Source organism: Loxodonta africana, chromosome X (assembly GCF_030014295.1).
Source record: "Loxodonta africana isolate mLoxAfr1 chromosome X, mLoxAfr1.hap2, whole genome shotgun sequence".
Classification (NCBI taxonomy): Eukaryota; Metazoa; Chordata; class Mammalia; order Proboscidea; family Elephantidae; genus Loxodonta; species Loxodonta africana.
This window is the reverse complement of record NC_087369.1, coordinates 43437204-43460037: the sequence shown is the minus strand read 5'-3', so window position 1 is coordinate 43460037 and position 22834 is coordinate 43437204. Positions and strand designations below refer to the sequence as shown.

The window sequence follows — 22834 nt, the reverse complement described above, 5'->3', positions numbered from 1 at the left end:
CTTTTAAGTGGGACAATAGTAAAATGCCTTCACTCTCCTTTCTAATCCTATTTTGGTCCTTTCCCACATTTGGAAATGAGAATACCTCTTGTGGTATTCGAATGCCCTGCCTCGTATCTTCTTAGCTCACCTCTGAGTTGACTTGCAGCCAGGATGGGCAGTTCCTGGCATGCTGACAGCTTCCCACCTCTAGTGTCTGTGTTTTTTTGTTTCTCCAATTAAGGACTGTCTACTACTCTGTCCTATAGGGTCGCTATGAGTAGGAATCAACTCAATGGCAGTGGGTTACTGTACTATGTGAGCCGACTCAGCTAATGTGCAGGGCAGCCTGGAATTACTGTGGATTTAAGACCCCAATGGTTAAGCACTCGGCTGCTAATTGAAAGGTTGGTGATTTGAACCCACCAGCGGCTCCATGAAAGAAAATACCTGGTGATCTACTTCTGTAAAGATTACAGCCTAGGAAATTTTATGGGGCAGTTCTACTCTGTCCTATAAGGTTGCTATGAGTTGGAATCAACTCGACAGCACACAACAACAACAGGGGCAACCCTCAACCAACTAGTTTTAGAAATCAGTGGATGAATCCTCTGGCTTCCCTATCCCTTGGAGGGACAATTCTAAGTTGCATTTCACAAAGTCCCAAGTGGAACTGAGCTCCCATTGCCCACAGTGGTAACCTGCTCATTAACATAATTTTATCAGCTTTCTTCCTTTCCCTGTCCCATTTTCTCCATTCTTATTAGTACTTCCTGGGATATCTTCTCAAATAAAACACTTGTACCCAAACCTTTTCTGCTATAGTTAAAACACTGTACCAGGCCCTAGGTATGTTAAGAATATGACTTTGTGTCTTTGTTTGAATGAATGAAAGATATCTTCCCAGTCCTATTTCCTCTAATATCCAAATGGTCAGAAATCAAGAGGGATTTCCTTTTCGGATTGCCTAGAATGGGCAAGAATGGCCATTTAAAGGGCTGTGTTCCCTCAAGAATCTGTCCTGTGCTCCACAAAGTGAGAGTCCTGGAGCTTCCCCAAAGCACTCTCCAGTGTCTGTCTCCAGGGAGGATGCTCTGATCTCTCCACTTTTTACAATTTTCCCCAAGACAGCCAAGCACCAAGGATACAATGTACCAAATGAAAACAAAGCACAGTAAAAATACATTACACTTAGAAAATCATGCTTTCTCTCCCTTCAAGAAATGAAACACAACCTCATAGGAAACTGCTTGTCTTGAGGGTGAGACTGAGGGGCTGGAAACAGTAAAAACCAGAATAGGCAGTTCACCCAACACTCTTATTTTTTTAGATGGAAGAGCCAACATTTAAGAGTAGCTCAGTACATGTAGAATAAGCAGAACATAGAAGTCTTGCAGCCACACTGTCTCGTGGATCACAGCTCCTTTCATCTCTCATTAAGCATCATCTACCTCCTGGAGCCATGAAGGTTGGAAGGAACCCCTAAAACTATTGCCCTGATACAATCTTTAAACCTTAAGCCAAAAATATCCCCTGAAGTCTTCTTAAAACCAAACAATAGTCTAGCTTAACTAGTAAAAAATGTCTGCCTTGAGCATTATGCTCTTTTAAGAACTGGGATCAAAGTGACAATGGCAATTTGAAAGATTAGACAGGAACCTTAGGGGGCGGTGAATTGATGTTAACGCATGAGGAACAACTCAGAAAAGGAGAGTGAGTATGGTTGCACAACTCAAAGAACGTAATCAATGTCATTAAATCGTACATGTAGAACTGTTGTATTGGTGTATGTTTTGCTGTGTTTGTTCTCAACAATGACAACAAAATAAAATTATATATAAAAAAGCATCACTTAAAATGAGCTAAATCAAAATTACCCCTTCACAAAACTATCAGAAGTGCCTCCTGACTTCACCGCTGTCAAATTCTTTGCCTCTTTGATGAACACTTCTAGTACTCCTCCAGAGATCACAGATGACTCCTTCTTCTTTCCCTTTTTAAAGGCCTTCTTTCCTGCATTAGCCACCAGATGGGGAAAGAGAGAAAGAGAAAGCGAGACAGAAATAGACAGAGAGAGGTATCATGGGTTCCATTCGAAAACTTACAATGAAAATCTGTAAATATTTATTTAATTTGCTGGCTGATTCAGGCCTTTACATTATTGTATATTTTTTCATGTATTTATTTAAATGTTTTTACTCCATTGATTACTTCTGGATGGATCTTTCATTTGAGTTTGTTAAAAAAATTTTTTAAACTGTAAAAGCTCTCTTCTGGGTGATACCTTTTCACAGGGTATAAAATAATAGAAATGGAAAAAGACTCTGAGAGCTGCCTGGGCCACATCTCTGCTCTTAGTGAGAATAGCTACAATGAAAGCCACTCACAAGCTCCAAGATTTCGAAACAGAAAATTCCATAACCTCCTCCTTTGATATTTCAGTCTCGTATATTGTCAACTCCAGGGCCATCTCCAGAGGCTACTGTTCAAGCACAATTATATTTTGGGGGTGAGATAAAACTCTTTCCCACCCCACCTTCTTAGTCTGGTGGAATATGCTCAACATAAATAATAACCACCACTACTACCAGCAACTTTATTTAGTACTGTTTTAAACATTTTACATGCATGAACTTATTTCATCTTCACAACTTTCCTCTGAGGAAAACTAAACTGGGAGATAGTTACTTGTCCATGGTTCCATTGGAGAGGGTGTAGGAACTGATGGAAAATGAAGGGAAAGAGGGATTTACATGTTGACTCCATCTGGACTTTTCCTTTGTATTCTGTGTTCTAGGTCAACTCTTCTTCAAGATTTCATTAGTAGTTGTGGATGTCATAAATTAATACAGCTGCTTCCTACACACACCCCAGACATACCCACCCCTACCCCACACTGGGGAAGATCCTATGTCTCTGGGACTGGCAGGATACAAATCTCACCAATCATGACTGGTTTCTAAATGTGAACTTTGTCCTTTCCTTGCAGGACTCCTGCACCCATCCCCAGGCAGGGTATATACTGCTCAACTCTCCCCCAAAGACAGTGGTACCATTTCATTGGTGTCATCTGGAAGTAATCTAGTCCAGCCAATCACTGAGTTCCTTTCCCATATAGGATGCCCTTGAGCAAAGTAATCGAGTTTTACTCTACCTTGAACTTGTCCTAGTGGAAGAATCAAGTTTTCCTCTGGGGGAATATAGCGTAAAACGACTGTCAGCTCTCCTTTGTACTGAAGGCCAATGTCAGGGGCAAACTCCACCTGGCCAAGGGGAGGCAGGCAAAAAGAAGGAGTAAGAATGCTTGGTTTATTATTTTGCAGCCCATGTTTTAATATATAGCATTTATTTGGTAGCTTAAGTGTGACAGTCCTTTCCCACTCAACTATGTTAGCTCTTATTGGTTCAACAGATGCTTTAGATATGAGGGGAAAAAAAGGCTAGAAAACTCTATGAAGGAATTAGCGTATAACTTTTAACATTAAAGTAAAAAGAATTTTAGAGGAGATACACGAAACACATTTAGTCAGTCAATGGATATTGAGTTCCTGTGAGATAGACAGTTTGTGGTATGATGCAGGAGTAAAGATGTCACTGAAAATAGCTCCAGAAGCTACTTCTTCCCCTCTGTCTTTGATGTCTCAAGGCCTTCCTATGTGAGCAAGAAGGGAAAAGCTTGGTTCACACTGGACTGCCAGACACTATTAAAAGTAATATTGACAGTTCACATCATCAAAATTCAATGTGAAATACTGGTTCATTCAAACATTGCTAGTGGGAAAGTAAAATGGTGCAGCCATGCTGGAAGACAGTCTAACAGTTTCTTGTAAAAGTAAACTTGTAATTACCACATACAACCCAGCAATTCCACTTTAGAGCATTTATCCTAGACAAATGAAAATTTATGTCCACACAAAAATCTATACGTGAATGCTTGTAGCAGCTTTACTCATAATATCCAAAAAGTGGAAACAACCCAGATGCTGCTCAATGAATGAATGGTTAAACAAACCGTGGTACATCTATACCATGGAATACTATTCAGCAATAAAAGAAATGGTCTATTGATGCATGCAACTTGGATGAATCCCAAGGGAATTCTGCCAAGCAAAAAAAGCCAATCTCAAAAGGTTACATACCATGGGATTCCATTTATGTAACGCTCTTGAAATGACAAAATTATAGAGATAACAGATTAGTGGTTGCTAAGAATCAGGGATGAGGGTAGAGGGAGAGGGGCAGGAAGGAGGTGGGTGTGGTTATAAAATGGCAACATGAAGGATCCTTGTGGTAATGGAACTGGTCTGTATCTCAACTGTAGTGGTGGATACACAAACCTACATAGGTGATTCAATTGTACAGAACTTAAATGAACACACACACAAATGAGTACAAGTAAAACTGTGGAACAGAGAGATTAATCCAGATGATGACACATGAAGATGGGTTGGGAAGGTTAGTCTGGGTTGAGAAAGCAGCATGAGCGAAGTGAGGCAGTGACTGTGTACAATGAGTTTAGGGACTGGTAGGATGCCAAGTGTGATTAGGGGTGTGTGTGCAGAGAGGTAGTAGCAAAGAGGATGGAAACCAGGTGTCTATTCTGGATCCCCCAGAATACTCTAAGATGAGAATTTATGTCATAGTAATTTATTAGGAAGGGTAGTGGAGAAGTGGGACTACAGAGCAAAGGAGGCTCAACAAGGGTGTGATATCAAGCAAAGTTCCATGGACAGTAATTTTTGCTTAGCCCTGCAGGGTAGCTCTGGAGATAGGACAGATCCCACCTCAGAGTGTCCCAATCATAGGCAAGGAAGCAGGAGTGTTTATATCTCTTCACCTGTTAGTCATTGATCAAGGGCTCCATACCAACCCCTAACCTAACCTAACCTGCTGCCACCGAGTCAATTCTGACTCATAGCGACCCTATAGGACAGAGTAGAACTGTCCCATATGGTTTCCAAGGAGAACCTGGTGGATTCGAACTGCCGACTTTTTGGTTAGCAGCTGTAGCTCTTACCCACTACGCCACCAGGGATTCCAATACCAACCCCTAAAACCCACTGCCGTCGAGTCGATTCCGACTCATAGCAACCCTATAGGACAGAGAAGAACTGCCCCATAGAGCTTCCAAGGAGTGCCTGGCGGATTCGAACTACTGACCTTTTGGTTAGCAGCTGTAGCACTTAACCACTACACCACCAGGGTTTCCGATACCAACCCCTAGGGGACTTAAATACCAGGCTCATCTGGCTTTCCATGCCCACAGACAAAGCTGGCTCCAGCAGCCTGAAGGCTCCCCTCCTATAAAGACTGTCAGGCGCTGGAAGCTGGTAGCAGAAGCTACGGGGAGCCATGTGTACATGAAAATTGGGACATGAGCAGAGCACTGACATCCAGGCCTGTACGGAAGACCAAGCCATATCAGGGGAGCTCTGAGCGCCTGGGTGAGGGTTAGGATTTATTCAAATTATATTAAAAAAAAAAAAAAGCAGTAGGGAGTCATTGAGACTATCTGAGCAGGGCTCTCACGTAATGAGATGACGATGTTACCAAAACCCCAGTGCCGTTGAGTCGATTCCGACTCATAGCGACCCTATAGGACAGAGTAGAACTGCCCCATAGAGTTTCCAAGGAGTGCCTGGCGGATTCGAACTGCCGACCCTTTGGTTAGCAGCCGTAGCACTTAACCACTACGCCACCGGGGTTTCCATGATGATGTTAACTGTCGTTGAGGTGGCTCCTGACTCAGGGAGACCCCATGCACAACAGAACAAAACACTACCTGGCCCTGCACCATCCCCTGATCAGCTGTGGATCTGACTGTTGTGGTCCCTAGGGTTTTCATTGTCTGATTTTCGGAAGTATATTGCTTTTGTCCTAGTCTGTCGTAGGAAACCTGGTCAGCATCACAGCAACACGCAAGTTTCTACAGACAATCGGGTCGCTGAGCATGAGGTGCACTGGCCAGGAATGGGACCTGGGTCCCCCCATGGAAGGCACGAATTTTACTTACTGAACCATCACTGCCTCCCTTGTCTGATGATACCCACTGTCCTCTGTTTTCTGAAAAGAGAGTGATCCACTTTCCATTGAAGTGAGAGACAGAGTTCCCAGTATAGTTACAGGTCTAAGGTGGGGTAATTAATTATGGGCAGAAGTCTGCCTAAACTGTCAAATAAAGAGAGAGCCTTTTCCCACAGGAGCTTACATTGACTCTCTGGCTCAAGGCAGAATAAGAGGTTTCCTTGGAAAATCACTTAAGCCTGCTGTTGATTTTCAAAGGTTCTTGTTTTTATAGTAGCACCTTCTGGGAATGCATGAAAGGCAATTGTTACTGACAAACCCTTCTTGTCTAACTACCTAACCTGCTTTTCATAAGGATGAGTTATAGCTAATCTATATATAATCTATAATCCCATTTCACACAGAAAAGTTCTACCATGAAACCTCTTTACAGTACATTTGGCATCTTGAGTTCTCTTTCTGCCTGCACTAACCTCCTCGCTGGCTTAGTGCTGTGAGATCCAGCAGAAACAAAAATATGTATCGAGTGCTCTCACTAACAGAGTCAATGAGGCACAATGTCTTTCTGGTATTTCTACCGCAAAAAGATGTCATAGTGTTTCCAGGTGCTTAAAGAGTGTTACGTAGTTCTGATCCCCCTGTAGCTCCCACTTCACCTACTTGACTGGATAATCAAAAAGAAACATCAAGTCTCCTGGAGCTGCTTGTATTCCGGCTATAACCAATGAAGTGACCATCGCATTGAAATGACTGAGACAGGAGACAGAAAGAAGCGATACTTGCCATAAAAAACCAAAAACCAAACCAGTTGCTGCCAAGTCAATTTCAACTCGTGGTGACCCCATGTGGGTCAGAGTGGAACTGTTCAATAGAGTTTTCAAGGCCGTGACCTTTCAGAAGCAGATTGCCAGGCCTGTCTTCCATGGCGCCTCTGGGTGAGTTTGAACTACCAACCTTTTGATTAGTAACCCACCTGTTTAACCATTTATGCCATGCAGGGACTGGCTAATAATAAACCACACAGAGCCCAGTTCAGCCTGAGGATGAGCCACTAATGAGGCAGGAAGTAGCCTATAGAGCAATGCCTTTGCACCTGTCCTCCCCACTTTTGGAAGGCGTGGTACCTTTCCTCTCTACATGTCAGAGGAAACTTGACAGAGGAAGATGACATGGATCAGATATTGCCTTATAGTTCCCTGGAAGTAGACCCTGAGGTGATAAAGCCTGTGCAAGCGACTTATTAAGGGAGTGCTCCCAGGACAGACCAGTGAGGGAGTAGGAGAAGCAGGACAGGGAAAAGGAGGAAGTCAAGCAAGGGTGCAAACTCAGGCAAAGTTCCATGTAGGGTAGCTTCAGCCCAATCCCACAAGGGCATTCTGGAGTATAAGTAACGCTTCAGAATTTGTCCCACTCTGGGTAAGGGAGCTGGGATTTCATATTCCTCCATCTATCAGTTATTGTCTAAAGGTTGCCTCATGGGGGGTGGGGTGGGTATATAAACCCCCAGAAACTTCTGGTTCTTTGCCTACATGGGCAAAGAAACTACAGTAGCCTAAGGGCAGGCTTCCAAAGAGACTCTGGAGGGGGTCGTTGGATGCAACACCCCTCACAGACACGGTAAAAGGAATTGGAGGGAATCTGGCAGAGCACGGAAAGTGTCCCTCATAAACACTGAATACGATCAGAACTTTTCTACATTTGGCAGGCCCAGAGACATCCAGAGATGCTTTCCCTTCATAACAGAAAGTAAAGTACCCAACAGAAATGTGGTGATTATGGTGGAAAGTTGTTGGCCTCTAAGCACAGAAAATGCCTGGGAGAACTTAGATATCAGCCCAGCACAAGTCCTTCAACCATTTCCAGGAAACTGACTGGATAGATGCTACTTTTCCCTCCCAACAGGTTTCCAAAGAGCCCTTTTGTGCTTTAATGTTAACTTCATGACAGACAAATTAATGTTATGTGCTAAGATGCATGTTACATATTCTCCATCTATGTCATGCATCATATGATATTTCGGGAATTTTCTAACAATGTTCATCCATCATACACTATAGGAAGCAACTGATAGGAGATTGGTAAATCATATTAAGTGCTATTCTTTGTGCTAAGGCTTTTTATTTGATTCTAAGAGACTTAATACTGCAATGATGAAATATTTCTCATTTAATGTCAGTGGAATAATATGTTATTGTGGGCTGATTTATTTTTAATATTGTACTTACCATGTCTATCATATTTACACTAGTCATGAGCTTATGGTTATCTTAATTTTAAGGATTTTTATTGTCCATTTTACCCACAGTCCAAATATACCTCAATAAAGGTTTTGCATGAGTTATTTACACCAAGTTGGGGGTCAACAGTGACAAAACACCATCACCAAGACTGAGTCTCAGCCTCCTCTTATATAAAATGGAGATAATATAATACTTACCTCACAGTGTTGTTGTAACAATTAAATAAAATTACAATGATGCTGCTGATGACAGTATGGGAGACATTGTTTTTGCTCCCCAGTATCCACTCACTATTCCTTTGGTACTACTGTACCTGGATTTCCTTTGGTATAATCCCACCTTCAGCACTAAAGTATGTTCTGATTATTTTAAGCCAGCCAATGTATCTCACCCCTCTGACCACAGAGATTAGTTTAGGATGGGCAAATAATCTAACTAAAATTAGTAGAGCCAGACCCAAGGCATTGGTTTGACTGTTGAAGGAGGAGGAACTCTCTCCTCTCCTGGACAGTCTGGTGCAAGGATGAGAATCTCGTGGTCGCTGTAGCCATTAGTGCCCAAGAGGACCACGTCTGAAGCTAGTGGTGGAGGTCCATACTGTGGATCCTGAAAATGAAGCCAACACAGAGGAGAAGAGAAACCAAGAGACTCCAGGGTCTTGATATGATCTGAGCATTTGGATCATGCCATGTCTAATTACCACTGGCCAATATTTTCCCTGTAATTTTTGAGCAATATGATCTGGAGTTTCTGTCACTTGCAACACAAGGGCTCCTAAAACCAAAACAAAACAAAACAAAACAAAAACAAACAAACAAAAAAAAACCCCATTGCCTTTGAGTCAATTCCGACTACTAACAGCCCTATAGGACAGAGTAGAACTGCCCCACAGGATTTCCAGGGAGTGGCTAGTGGATTCGAACTGCTGGCCTTTTGGTTAGCATCTGAGCTCTTAACCACTATGCCACTAAGTAACACCAAAAGCAAACCTGTTGCCGTTGAGTTGATTCCAACTCATAGCGACTCTATAGGACAGAGTAGAACTGCCCCATAGGGTTTCCAAGGCTGTAAATCTTTATGGAATCAGGCTGCTACATCTTTCTCCCGAGGGGCAGCTAGTGGGTTCAAACCTCAGACCTTCAGTTAGTAGCTGAGCGCTTAATCACTGTGCCACGAGGGCTCCTTAACACAAAGAATTGCTAGCATTTTTTGAGAGCTTACAATGTGCCTGATACAATGCTGAGAGTCTCATATAGAATACTTCTTTAAGCCCTGTAAACTATGTGCAATTATTATGTTACAAATGAGGAGACCAAGGTCCAAGATCGCACAGGCAAGTAATTCGTAAAGCCAGGATTGAACCCAGAAAGTCTGACATGAGTCCACCATCAGTAATCATATTTTGCCTCTTTATATAAAAAGAACAAATTTTGTTTGCATTAACATGACATTTTTTCCACCACACTTTTACTTTAAAAAAATTACTGTAAATATAAAGAGACTCCAGTTGCATAGAGTGAACCGTCTAGATTAGAGCATGTTAAAAGAGCATTCACATTTATTCTTTTGCTAAAGCCAGTCAAGGGTTATGTTAAACCATTTATTTTGTTCAAGGCAAAATAATAAGCAGAAACAAAGACATTCCTGAGGAATAAAAGAAATTACAGGGTTTGCATTATACAATCTATATTGATGAAGTATCTCCAAAAGGAGGGGCTTAGAACACTTACTATAATGTTATTCCAAAATTTGCTGCACTAATCTTTGCAAGTATTCAGATTCTTTAGGTCTATGACATCAATTTTGCTCATAACCTGTCTCATCGTGTAACTGTTTGATTGATCCGGAAGCATTTCCTACCTTAGGCTGTAATGCAAACCACTCATCACTTGGATTTTCAAAGTTCCATGAATCAAAAGGAATCTCCACTTCCCCGAGGAAGCTGTTACGTCCAAATCGATCATAGTGCCAGACTGAGAGCTGCAAAGTTCTTGTTTCCAACTGAGTGTGGCTGATAGTGTACTGCAAATGAGAGTTACAACATTACACTTCACAAGGAGGGCTCTGTCCAATGCCAGGATAGGTTGGAATTTACTTCCACCAGCTTTCAGATCATATTCATCAGTAATAGGAATTTTTTTTAAAACGCATAGAAAATACTTTCTTTTTTGTTTCCCCTACAACTAAGGATCTATTCCATATAGTCATTTTGTGCCAGACCTAGCACTGAAAGATATATAAACAAATTACCTGGGTGGAGGGGGGGAGGTGGTGGTGATAAACTCTAGATATTGAATAAAAAGTGTTAGGTGATAAAGCTTGTCCTTGTTTCAGTTTCATCTGTTTTTCAATTGCCTTCAATAGTTATTTTGTCAACATATACTTTGTAAGCTCAAGGTTTAACATATCAATTCTCCACCTCCTCTGTCTTACCTTATTCATAATAAGAACCCAAAAGCCCAGAAAAGTATTGGTAGTGAGAAATCTGCAAACACCAAATCCATAATATCTTTAAGTACAGAGGTGGAAATATGTGTGTGTAGATGGAGCAGAAAGAAGATATTGCTGGGATAGCTATTCCCTTTCTAGTAGAACATTATCCAGGGCCAACATGCTTGCACAGTCTCAAACCTCCAGTTTGTTCTATGCAACCATCACCAGGAATGTACTTCAGGCTGAAGATTCCTGATCATGGATTTGTGTCTATACCTGTCCTTGCTCTTCTTGACATGATTAACCTTGGCTCCCTGCTTCCTGAATTTGCCCTGTCACTCTGTTTATCTGTTCTGCTTGGTCTCATCTTTGCTATTCTGTGATGCTCAGAAAATACCTGCATTTTTTCATTCTCTGTTTTATCTGTTTTGATATCAGTTCCTACTTCCATGAATGCCCCCACCCACACATGCAGGCACATGGCTTTCTGTCCTCACCAACTTCCTGCTATGGTAGACTCTGACTCTCTCATTCTGGAACAAAATGCAAAACTGAATCCATTATCACTGAGTTGATTCTGACTCATGGTGATTACATGTGCTACAGAATAGAATGGCTCAGCAGCAGATCTCCAGGCCTTTCTTCCATAGCACCACTGGGTGGGTTTGAACTACCAACCTTTAGGTTAGTAGTTGAGCACAAATCATTGGCATCACCCAGGGGCCTTATCACTCTGGCACAAGGTTCATAAATTTCCCTGGGATTGGCAATAACTTTTACATACCAGCTCCCCAGATCATTCTTAGCAGGCCAGTTTGGCCCAGGGCGTGAGAAGGGGTTGTTACATGGAAGCCCACTGGTAAAAGTAATTTCATTTAGGATTGGAGCTTGGGTCATGTTTTATCTAGGCCACTTTCTCTGAGATTTCTCAAATTCAACCCTGCATCGCCACTATTCATTAACCACACACCTAAATTTAGCCAAATTCTGAAACCCTAACAAGAAACAGTATATATCCATGCTGTGTTAACAGAACAATGAGCATGTACAAGGTGACCCACTAAGTTAGTGTCAAAACTGTGACAAACGTCTTTCACGGGAACTAGAGAAAGGCCAGTTTTCCCAAGGGTAACACATACTTTTTGACAAGATGTATTAGCCCAGATGTAATTTTGTTGGCTCATCTCTACTTAAGGTACAACTTCAGCAGCAGCAGAAAAATAAACAGAGTAAGAGTGGTTTGTATTTTTTCCTTTCCAAGCACTATTAAGAAAACCAATGCCATTATAATAATTTATTCAAAGTCTACAGTTTTCTACTGCATATACAAGCTTCGACATGCAAATAAAAGATTCTCTCTAGTTGCTTTAAAAAAAATGAGGTTGTGAACTACATCACATGGTTGGCATGGGTTACTATGAGAGAGTATTTACCTTTAGTGTTTCATTGAATTCTGGATTAGTGCCTGTTCTGATTTTGGTCTTGCGCTTATTGTTTCGGGACTTGTCAGGAAGAAGGTATGACTTGACATAACTGTAGATGATAAAACAAGAAACTATTCGCAAACATTTACTTTGCAAGAAATGCTAAAAGCCTTCAATGAATAAAAGAGGTAAAGGCAATATATAGGTTAGTAACAGTAAGTTTTTTTTTACTGGGTTTTTAAGTATAAGAGACAGGGCCAAAGAGAATATAGTCTACATAACAGTGCTTTAAATATAACTCTGGGCCTTCTATAAGAGAGAAGCGGTAAAGAGAGCTGGTTCTGGAGTCAAGCCAACTGGGTTCAAATCACTCCATGACTCACTTGTTTTAGTGGCCTCAAGGTTTATTCCACTCTGTGCCTCAATTTACTCATCTGTAAAACAGGGTTAATAACAGTGTCTAACCCATGGGGTTGTGAGGATTAGATTAATTTAATAAATTAGTTGATACATGCAAAGAGCTGACATACTGTACATATTCAATAAATGTAATCTATTATCATTATCAATTGCCTCACAAAATTTTCCAGAGTTATATTCCTCTACATTCCTAATCCTAGCTTCTCATGTCAGGGAGAGGGGTCAATGGTAATGGGTGAATGAAGGAAAATAGTGAGAAAGAATAGAAAATAACAACCTACCCAATTCTACTGAAGATCTTGCTTTGAGCTATCCCAGCAGCCCCTTGGATCAGGGGCATCATGGTGGAGTTAGAAATGTACAAGATGCTATTACAGGTCTGAAACACATCTGCTAGGGCTTTAGATTACCCCTTTCAATGCTAGTCTAAATGGTTGTATAGGTTCTGAAGCCCTCTTAAATGTAGGTAGGAAGGCAGATGGCCCAATTTGTAGTCATAATCCTTTCATCTGTCTATCTTAGGACATTTGGGACCAGTTTCACTGGGTTGGTTATTGGATATGGATCAACTACTGTGCAGAAAAGAGTTAACATGGCAGGGGAGGCTGATATTCTTTTAAAGACCTGCTTGCAAGGTTGGCCCTTGGCTGATGTCTGGGAACTTGAATTTTGGGAGAGTTACTAACATTTCCAGAATTGATAAAAGTGGCTCATTGTGTATAAACTCTACCCACCCCCCTTCATTATATAACAATTCCAATCTGATTTATGCTGAATACGTGGTTTCCTTCTGGAGGTCAGGAATTTTGGTGTGTGCCAGGCAGAGGCTGCCTATATAATAAGCAGCCCCCAGTAGAAAACCCTGGGTGCTGAGTCTTTAATGAGCTTCCCTGGTTGGCAATTTCACTTGCATTGTCATAACCCGTTATTGTATGAATTAAGCACATCCTGTGTGACTCTATTGGAAGCCCTTGGAAGCTTATGTCTGGTTTCCCCCCAGAATTTGCCCATGCACCTTTTTCCTTTGCTGATTTCAGCTATATGTGGTCCTGTGAGTCCTCCTAGTGAACCATTGAACCTGGGGGTGGTCTTGGGGGACCTTCAACACATTTATATATTTAGCTCCCCTCCAATGTGCCATGGTGCATACCTGCCCTGCCAGGCTGATCCCTGGAATCCTGAGAGCCTCATAATTGCTCTTTTGAGTTGTTCTACTGGGATAATAGCTTGGTACTTTTCTGTGGCAGATTTCCCACAGCAAGAGTTAACAGGATATTCTTGTATATCCTGGGATGCACCAAGAAGTCAGCCTTCTAACTCAAAAAGCTAGCTCCATGTAAACTACAAATATGTCAGTCCTGAATCACAATGAGTAACAAAAATCAGGTAACCCCAGACACAACCATTATGTATGCATTTTGGTGAATATTTAGAAGTGTGGCACAGGAGGAGAGCGACAATCTGCTGAGAAGGATTTGAATGTTAAGACTCTTCTGAAAAAGAAACATATATACAGACAAAACAGAATAATAGTAATTGAAATAGTCCGAGGAACATGCTATGTGCTTACGCATCTGTCCTCTGTTTCTTTTCATCTCCTATGGCCAGATTTCTGCAATTCTTCACAAAAATGTAGAGCCCGCCAGTTTTGTAGCAGTAGCTGATGTGGAGAAGGATTTCACCACTGACCTTCACATTGCCATAGTCTCCTGTCTCACTGTAAACACTCATCATGCTGTTAAGGCTGGTCTGGAATAAATGAGATAAAAAGAGGTGTCCAGTGTTCTAATGATCGCTTCATAGAACCCACCCCCCTTCATTATATAACAATTCCTTTGTCTTTATAATGAGCAGGGGAGTATAGGGTGAGGGAAGAAAGCAGAAGTTGATGCTTGTTTTGTTGGTTTGGTATAAAATCCAAGTTTGAGAAAAGACAACAGATCTAGAACCTTGGTAAGGAAGGCATGAAACTTGCTGAGAGCAGAAGCATTTCTTTTGAGGTTAGTGAATACCCTTTGTTTATTCACCTTTTCTAATGAGTACAGGCTTATTGAGGCATTTCCAATCTTACTCCTCATTCCCATCCCTATAGCTTTCTCCTTTTTTATTGATAGACTCAAAGCTGATCTACTTCAAGTTCTAGAAAACATTGATCAGGGTAAGGAAAAGCTCACATCATATTCAGTTCTAGCAGGAGTCACATCTTTCCTCCCTGACACCCACAGACAGCATCCTATCAGTCTCAGGGGGCCACGGCTGCAACTTGAACAAGGGCATGCCAGGAGAATATCTTATACTCACAGCTACTGTGATTCTCCAGCTAAGCAGCTGTGTGGGCCCCATGGGTAGTCTAAGAGGATAGCTATGTAAACCTCTGTAAAATAACAACTCACAAAATAAAACACTAAACAATAAAATGACACACTAACCAATAAATAAAATAAAAATTTTCAAAAACCAGTCCAAATCTCTCAGAATGAATGAGGTTTCTGATGAAGCACTAATGACATGGAACATATTTTGAATTAAATGTTACAAAATTATTCTTTAGTGCCAGAAGTAAAACCCTGTATCTTAGCAACATCACCGTCACCTAGAAAGCTTTCATGAAAGATCCAGTAGTTTCAAAACCCCTCTTCTGGAATCACTACAGTGAGTGAGTGAGTACAAAGGGAACTTAGACTTTCCACTTTTTTTTATAGTTGTAAAAATACGTATAACACAAAATTTGCCCATTCAACACTTTTCAGGTTTACAATTTAATAATATCAACTATATTAATCATGTTGTTCAGCTACCAAATTTCCCATCATCATAAACAAATACTGCTTCCCAAACACTGGCTCTCCCTTTCCCCCTCACTCATACCGGCCGGTAATCACTAATAAGCTTTGACCTTTATATTTGCGTGTTCTTGTTATTTCGCATAAGAGAGATTATACAATATTTGTCCTTTTGTGATTGATGTATATTCACTGAACCTAAGGTTTTCAAGGTTCATTAATGTTGTAGCGTGGATAAGGACTTCGTTTCTCTTTATGGCTAAGTAGTATTCCATTGTACGTATGTACCACATTTTGTTTATCCATTCATCTGTTTATGGACACTTAGGTTGTTTCCACCTTTTGGCTATTGTGAATAGTACTGCAATGAGCACCGGTGTATGTCTTAATTATCTAGTGTTGCTATAACAGAAATACAGCAAGTGAGTGACTTTAACAAACAGAAATTTATTTTCTCACAGTTTAGGAGGCTAGAAGTCCAAATTTAGGGCATTGGCTCTAGGAGAAAACTTTCTGTCTCTGTTGGCTCTGGGGGAAGGTCCTGGATCTTCAGCTTCTTTCCTGGTTCCTTGAAGATCTCCTTTGGCTTACAGTCAATCTTCCCCCATCCCTGCTTCTTTCCCTTGCTTGTTTAATCTCTTTTATATTTGAAAAGAGATTGACTTAAAACACACCCTACACTAATCTGGTCTCATTAACATAACACAATCCATTTAACCACAGGCATAGAGGTTTTTTTTTTTTTTATAGAGGTTAGGATTTACTACACATATTTTTTGGTGAACACAATTCAATCCATAACATTGTACATGTGTCTTTCTGTTTTTCATAATTTTAATTTTTTTTTGCAAAAGCCATTATGATTTTCCAATTGCTCAGAATAGAGACTGATGAAAGAGCAGCATTTGGATGATGTGGCGAGTATCTCTTCTAAGCCTGAGTCATGGCAGGAGAATCAAGAGTGACCTAATTTGTCTTTCCTATTCCTAAAGCAAAGCAACAGAATTTTAGTGCTAGCAGATGGCTTCGAGCAGTGTTTCTCAAATTTTAATTGCATATAAATCACCCGGGGAGCTTGTTAAAATGAAGATTTTCATTAATGCAGTCTGGGTCAGAGTCTCAGATTCTGCTTTTCTAAAAAATTCCCAGATCCACAGTTCCCAAACTGTGTGTCAAGGCACCGCAGAGCACCACAGGATATTTTAAACTTTTGAGTGAAACACAGATATCAAGCAAACTACCAGCTAGTAGTTCACAGTGTCATAAGATTGCACTTCATTCTTTTCAGTGAAGCCCTAGCTATGTGAAGCTGAGTTTTTGGCAGGCACTGTGACAAAAAGTATTGCATGGAAATCACTGGGGAACAGGAAATGAGGGTGGTGATGCCCAATCATATCCCAAGGCTTGAGATGTTGTATAGTGTCCAACAGGTACACACCTGCCATTAGTAAGTAATAGAAATTATTTAAGAATGGAAAAAAATACTATGTTTCTTTCAATTTACATATACACCCACTCTTCACTTATCAACATGGTTAGGTTCCAAAGACCTGGTCATTATGTGAAAACCGGCGTTATGCAAAAATGGCGAATGATCACATCAGATCACAAAATGGAGGATGACTACATCATTACATAGCCGCCAAACTACATCATTACATAACTGCCAAATCACATCATTGCATAACTGCCAAATTACATCAGTACATAACTGCCAAACCACTGAGAATCATGATCCAGCCAAACTGACACATTACCTTAACTATCACAGCCAGCGTTACTCTCACCTCGCACCTTGGTGTTCGTTATTGCCAGATGTACATTAATGTGCAAAATAGTCAGATAGTAGATATTTTACTATTGTAAGTGTGAAACATCAGATAATGAGATAGTTGATAAGTAAGGAGCAGGTATATATTTTTTTCAAATGGCTATTAAATTGTTAGGATATTAAGTTGTTCGGACCTAACAACTTAGTAAATGGACCATTAGGTGTCACTTTTGGCCCAGGAGCTCCACGAGAGAACTACTGAGACACGAAGGTGCTGTAAAACAAGTATAGTTTAGAGACTGTGTTCCCGGTGATGCAATGTTGCTGGTCATGGACCATGCTTTGAGTATCAAGGGTTTTGAGACTGTGGCCCAACCCCCTCATGTTACACATGAGTAAATTCTGGCTTATAGAAACTGTCGGCAGTGCCTAGAGTTAAACCAAGATCTCCATATTTCTACTCTGAGGAGCTCCCCACCATACCTCACTGCCTCCTTGTATCATTGACTTGTGTCTACCCCACATCCTTTTGTAGCCACATCCCTGAAGAGGGCCCTCTGTAAGCTGCAGGCCCCTATGAACAGAAGGAAATTTAGATGCTTATGGCAGTTTTGCTACTAACCAAACTTTATGCTCTTAACCAATCCGAGGCTGTGATTTAAAATAGAGATGTTTATCCTATTACCTTGATAACAGTAAATCATTTTGGACCATGTGTCTTCTGACTGGTGCACAGATTCTAATGTTTAATGAATGTTCTCTTTTTGGAATACTTAGATTCTGATAGTCTCATTAATCTTTTTTTATACAAAAAAATTTAGAGCAATTTTATTATTCATAACAGCCCCAAACTGGAATCAGCCCAAATATCCATCAACAGGTAAGCAAATTTTGATGTTTCATGCAATGGAATAAAACCAAAAAACCAAATCCAGTTGCCATTTGATTCTGACTCATGGTGACCTCATGTGCAGAGTAGTTTTCAAGGCTTTGACCTTTTGACAGGAGATTGCCAGACCTTTCCTCTAAGGTGCCTCTCGGTGGGTTCAAAGAGCCAGTCTTTCCACTGAGTGTTGAACCATTTGCTCCACCCAGGGACTCTTATACAATGGGATGCTATTGTTGATGTTAGTCGTTGCTGAGTCAATTATGACTCATGGAAACCCCATGTCTCATTAATCTTTTAAAGGAGAACCTCTGGTTAGTGGTATACAAATCAGAAAAAGCCAAATGCTGGAAGAATTGCCCATATAATCATATTTCTCAAACTATAAAACTCATGAAACGTGGTTGGACAAAAGGAGAAGAAAAGCTTGAAAACTCACAGTGTCTGAGTCTGCATCAGGCACATGTAGGTAGGTCCACTTCCTGTCAGAGGCTGCTTGAGAATTCTTTAAGAAAGTTGCCCAAATGTCAAAAGAAAGAGGACATTAGAGAAACAGATAGACATTAGAGAAACAGATAGAAATTAGAGAACCATAGAAAAAGACTTACAGGCACAGAGATGGATACAAGGACACAGGGACACCTAAAGCCTTCCTCAAGGAAGGCCTTGATGTGAAAGTAGGAGTACCACCTTATTCTGTTGGCAGTGGGAAGCTATGGATGGTTTTTAGAAGGAGAGAAACTTCACCGGGTATGTGTGTTAGGAAGGTGACTGACAGCAGTGTGGGGATGATTGGGATGTTGACAGAATGGTGGCAGGGAACTTTTTCATCAGAGATTTGAAATAGTTCATAGGCTTGAGATGACGAGGGCCTGTACTAGAGCATGAAGAGATTTTAAAACCTGGGCTAGGATTGTGGAGAGAGAAGGAAGGAATCAGGAGCCTTAGCAAAAGCCCACACTAAATGAAACTGAAAAGAATGCTGGGGCAAAGGGCGAACAGGAGCCTGTAAGGACTTTGAACTCACTATCACACATTTCCCTAACTACATTCATACCTCCTTTGGAAATGCACAGAAAATCAACAAGAGAGAGAAAAACTTCCAGTATGTGCTAGAGAACTACTTACCGTTGACAGGCCACTTGCTAGACTGCGACTGTTTGCAGAAAACTGGGAGGACACTAAGTCATCAATGCCTTCTTCAGTGTCTTCCAAGGAATTCTAAGAAAGGAAGAAAAATCAGTGGTTCAGTTTATTTCTTTCCCAGAAAGTCTTTTCACTTTAAAAACCACTTTCTTGCCTACATATTTGAAAATCAGAAAAAATATCTAGAAATCCCCCACTCCTAGGTTTTTCTCCTTTCCCCTGTAGTCAATCTGAGTCATGTCATCAGAAGAGTTATCAAGAAAGGACAGGGAGTAGAGGGTTGGGTCTCCTTCCCAATTCTGCTTGTTTTGTGGAAAGAACATGAAATTTGAAATCACACAGTCCTGGATTCGACTCCTATCTCCCTGATCTCTAAGGTGATTCACTTTGGACAATGTACTTAGGTTATTTATTTATTTCCTTTTTTAAAATTGTGGTAAATAAATATGTAACAAAACGTTTGCCATGTCAGCTTTCTTCACATGTGCAATTCAGTGACATTAGTTGTGTTCACCATGTTGCTCAGCTATCACCATTATCCATTTCCAATTTTTATTTAATTTTGGGACTTACAAGTGTGTGTGCATCTATATCTATCTGTACTGCCAAGATAGGGCAATATACCTAAAAATTTTCTCTAGGGGAAGAGCCAACGTGGGACTACAGACAGAAGCACCATGCAATCCCTTCACAGCAAAGACCCGAAAAAGTAAGTAAAACAGAGACAAATGTCAGTCCTGGAATCCTAAGCATCAAATGAAGAGATAAAGAACTCAACCATGCACAGAATGGAATAATAAACTGACAGAAAACAGAGAGAGTGGAGAGATGTAAGCAGAGGTCCTCTATTAGCTAATGCAGCACGGATTCAGCATCTTGGACTCCTGTCAGAGATTGGCAGACAGGGAGTTCAGGAAAGCAGATTCATGGAGCTCCCAGTAGGAGACAGAGTACCCGGTAACCAGCGATATATGTTTTCCCACCTACCACCCTTCTTCCCCTGCTCAGCCTCCGCCACTTCCCCCCACTGGCCGACCCACTGTTTCCCCACGAGAGCCTAGTGACCGTGGCCCTGGAGGTGCTGGCTCTGTGCTGTATGGATTGATCCCACCCACACCAGTCAGCTCCTTCAGTGCCATTTCTTTGTTGCTGTTGCTTTTTTCGTCCTCTCTTGGTTTCTTCCCTGCCTCTCACCTCCTCCCGTTCCTTTCTCTTGAACACCTAACTCCGTGTGCCATCTTTGCTTCTTCTTGGGAGGCTGTGAAGTGCCGCTAGGCTGGGGACTGCTTCCCTGGTCTGCGCCGCCACATTGGTGGGATCCCTGGGGGCTTTTTTTTTTTTTTTTTTTTTGGTTGTTTGTTTTCTCTTTCTTTTTCCTTTTTATTTTTCTTCATTTCTTGGTTTCTCATCTCTTTCTACTTACTTTCTTTTCCTGTCTCCTGAATACCTGGCCCTGTGTGCCATCTCCACCCCTTCTAGCTGGGCTGTACCGCGTGGCTTGGGAGCCACTTCCCTGGTCTCAGAAGCCACGCTGGCGTGATACCTGGGGGCAACTTTTTATTTTTATCTTTTCCTTAATTTCTCAGTTTCTTGTCTCTCCACTCTAACAGCAGGCTCCCTCAGCACTTTTTTTTGGCTCCTGTTTCTCTCTCCTCTCTCTTCTTTCCCAAACCTAACCTAGCTCCACACATCACAACCTCAACCCTCCCCCTCCCTCCTGCCTATCTGCAATGTGTGCTGAACATTACACCCCCAAGAAGCACAGGCATGGCCTACTGGAACCTGCCCTGCAGGGAACTCCAGTCCACCTTGCTGGCCCCAGTACATGCCACAAACAACCCATTCTAGCCCCTCCCCTTCAGCTGGACCTACCTTGTCGGACCATAGCTAAGCAACTGGCCCATCTCATTCCTGATTTTAAAATGAATGTTTATAATAGGTATTCTTTTTCTACTACATTCACTTCTAATTCATTTCTAATTACTAAGAGTTTTTACCATAATATATGTTAAGTTACATAAAGTTATTTTTCTGAATCTATTAAAATGATCATACTACTTGTTTTAGAAATCTACTGTAGTGAATTAATTTATAGATTTTTAAATATTTAAACCATTCTTGCAGATGCAAGAAATTCCCAACAAAATATTAGTCAATTAAATCTAACAATATATAAAAATTATACACCTTGATCAAGTGGACTTTATTCCAGGTGTACAAGGTCAGGTCAACATTTGAAAATCAATCAATAGAGTCCATGACTTCAAGGGGCTAAAAAACAAACATGTGGGAGGCGGAGCCAACATGGCACTATAGACAGAAGCACCACGCTGTCCCCCCACAGCAAAGATATGAAAAGGTAAAGTAAGTAAAACAGAGACAAACATCAATCCTGGAACCCTAAGCATCAAATGAAGAGATAAAGAACTCAACCAAGCACCGGATGGAATAAGAAACTGACAGAGAACAGAGAGCGAGGAGATATACCAGCGGAGGTCTCCTATGAGCTAATGCAGCAGGAATTCACCATTTTGGACTCCTGTCGGAAATTGGCGGGCAGGGAGTATGGGAAAGCAGATTCATGGAGCTCTCAGCAGGAGAAAGAGCACCTGATAACCAGTAATATATGCTTTCCCACCCCCCACCCTACGTCCCCCTGCTTGGCCTCTGCCGCTTCCCAGCAGGCCGAGTGATCACGCCCAGAAAGGCACCGGCTCCGTGCCACTTGGATTTGTCCTGCCCACACTGGCCAGCTCCTTCAGTGCCATTTCACTGTTGCTGGTGTTGCTTTTTCAGCTTCTTTTGGTTTTATTCCCTGCCTCTCACTCCTCCCCCTCCTTTCTCTTGAACACCTGGTTCCATGTGCCATCTTTGCTTCTTCTTGACAGAAGAAGCGTGGCTAGGGTGGGGAACTGCTTCCCTGGTCAGAGCGACCATGCTGGTGGAATCCCCAGGGTCCCTTTTTTTTTTTTGTCTGTTGTTTTCTTTAACTTTTTGCAGTTTGGGAGCCCCTTCTAGCTAGGCTGTACTTCATGGCTTGAGAGCTACTTCCCCAGTATGTGCAGCCATACCAGTGGGATCCCTGGGGAAGTTTTTTTTTTTTTTGCCTCTTTGCCTTTCTTCATTTCTCAGTTTCTTATCTCTCTCTACTTACTTTCTTTTCCTGTCTCCCGAATACCTGGTGTTTTGTGCCATCTCTGCCCCTTCTAGCTAGGCTCTGCTATGCAGCTTGGGAGCCATTTCCCCGGTCTGCGCAGCCACACCAGTGGGATTGCTGGGGACTTTTCTCTTTCCTTCATTTTCTTTTTATTTTTTATTATTTTTTCTTTCTTCATTTCTCAGTATCTCATCTCTCTGTACTTACCTTTTTTGCCTGTCTCCTGAATACCTGGCACTGTGTGCCATCTCTGCCCCTTATAGATGGGCTGTACTGTTCAGCTTGGGAGCCACTTCCATCGTCTGCGCAGCCATGATGGTGGGATCACTGGGGCCTTTTTTCATATTATTAACTTTTTCTTTTTTTGTTTTTGTTTTTTCTTCATTTCTCAGTTTCTCATTTCTTTCCACTTTCCTTCCTTTCCTGTATCCTGAATACCTGGTGCTATGCGCTGTCTATGTCCCTTCTAGACAGGCTGTGCCCCAAGGCCTGGGAGCCACTTCCCCAGTCATCAGTGGAATCCCTGGGGGTATTTTTAAAAATTTTTACTTATTTCTCTTTTTTCATTTTT

General features: G+C 41.5%; 1 protein-coding gene across 2 annotated transcripts in view; it reads right to left on the bottom strand.

The window, feature by feature from the left end:
• Positions 1–22834, bottom strand: part of SYTL5 (synaptotagmin like 5) — a 284046-nt gene that overhangs the window by 1904 nt on the left and 259308 nt on the right. Inside the window, exons 9-15 of one of the 2 annotated variants that reach the window (XM_064278136.1) lie at positions 19089–19181; positions 18400–18465; positions 14091–14269; positions 12110–12209; positions 10104–10265; positions 3134–3242; positions 1857–1992 (exon numbers count right to left, since the gene is read on the bottom strand). In XM_064278136.1, coding sequence (XP_064134206.1) covers positions 1857–1992; positions 3134–3242; positions 10104–10265; positions 12110–12209; positions 14091–14269; positions 18400–18465; positions 19089–19181 — 845 coding nt within the window. The remainder of the gene's footprint in view (positions 1–1856; positions 1993–3133; positions 3243–10103; positions 10266–12109; positions 12210–14090; positions 14270–18399; positions 18466–19088; positions 19182–22834) is intronic. The other variant, XM_064278137.1, reaches the window with a different exon arrangement.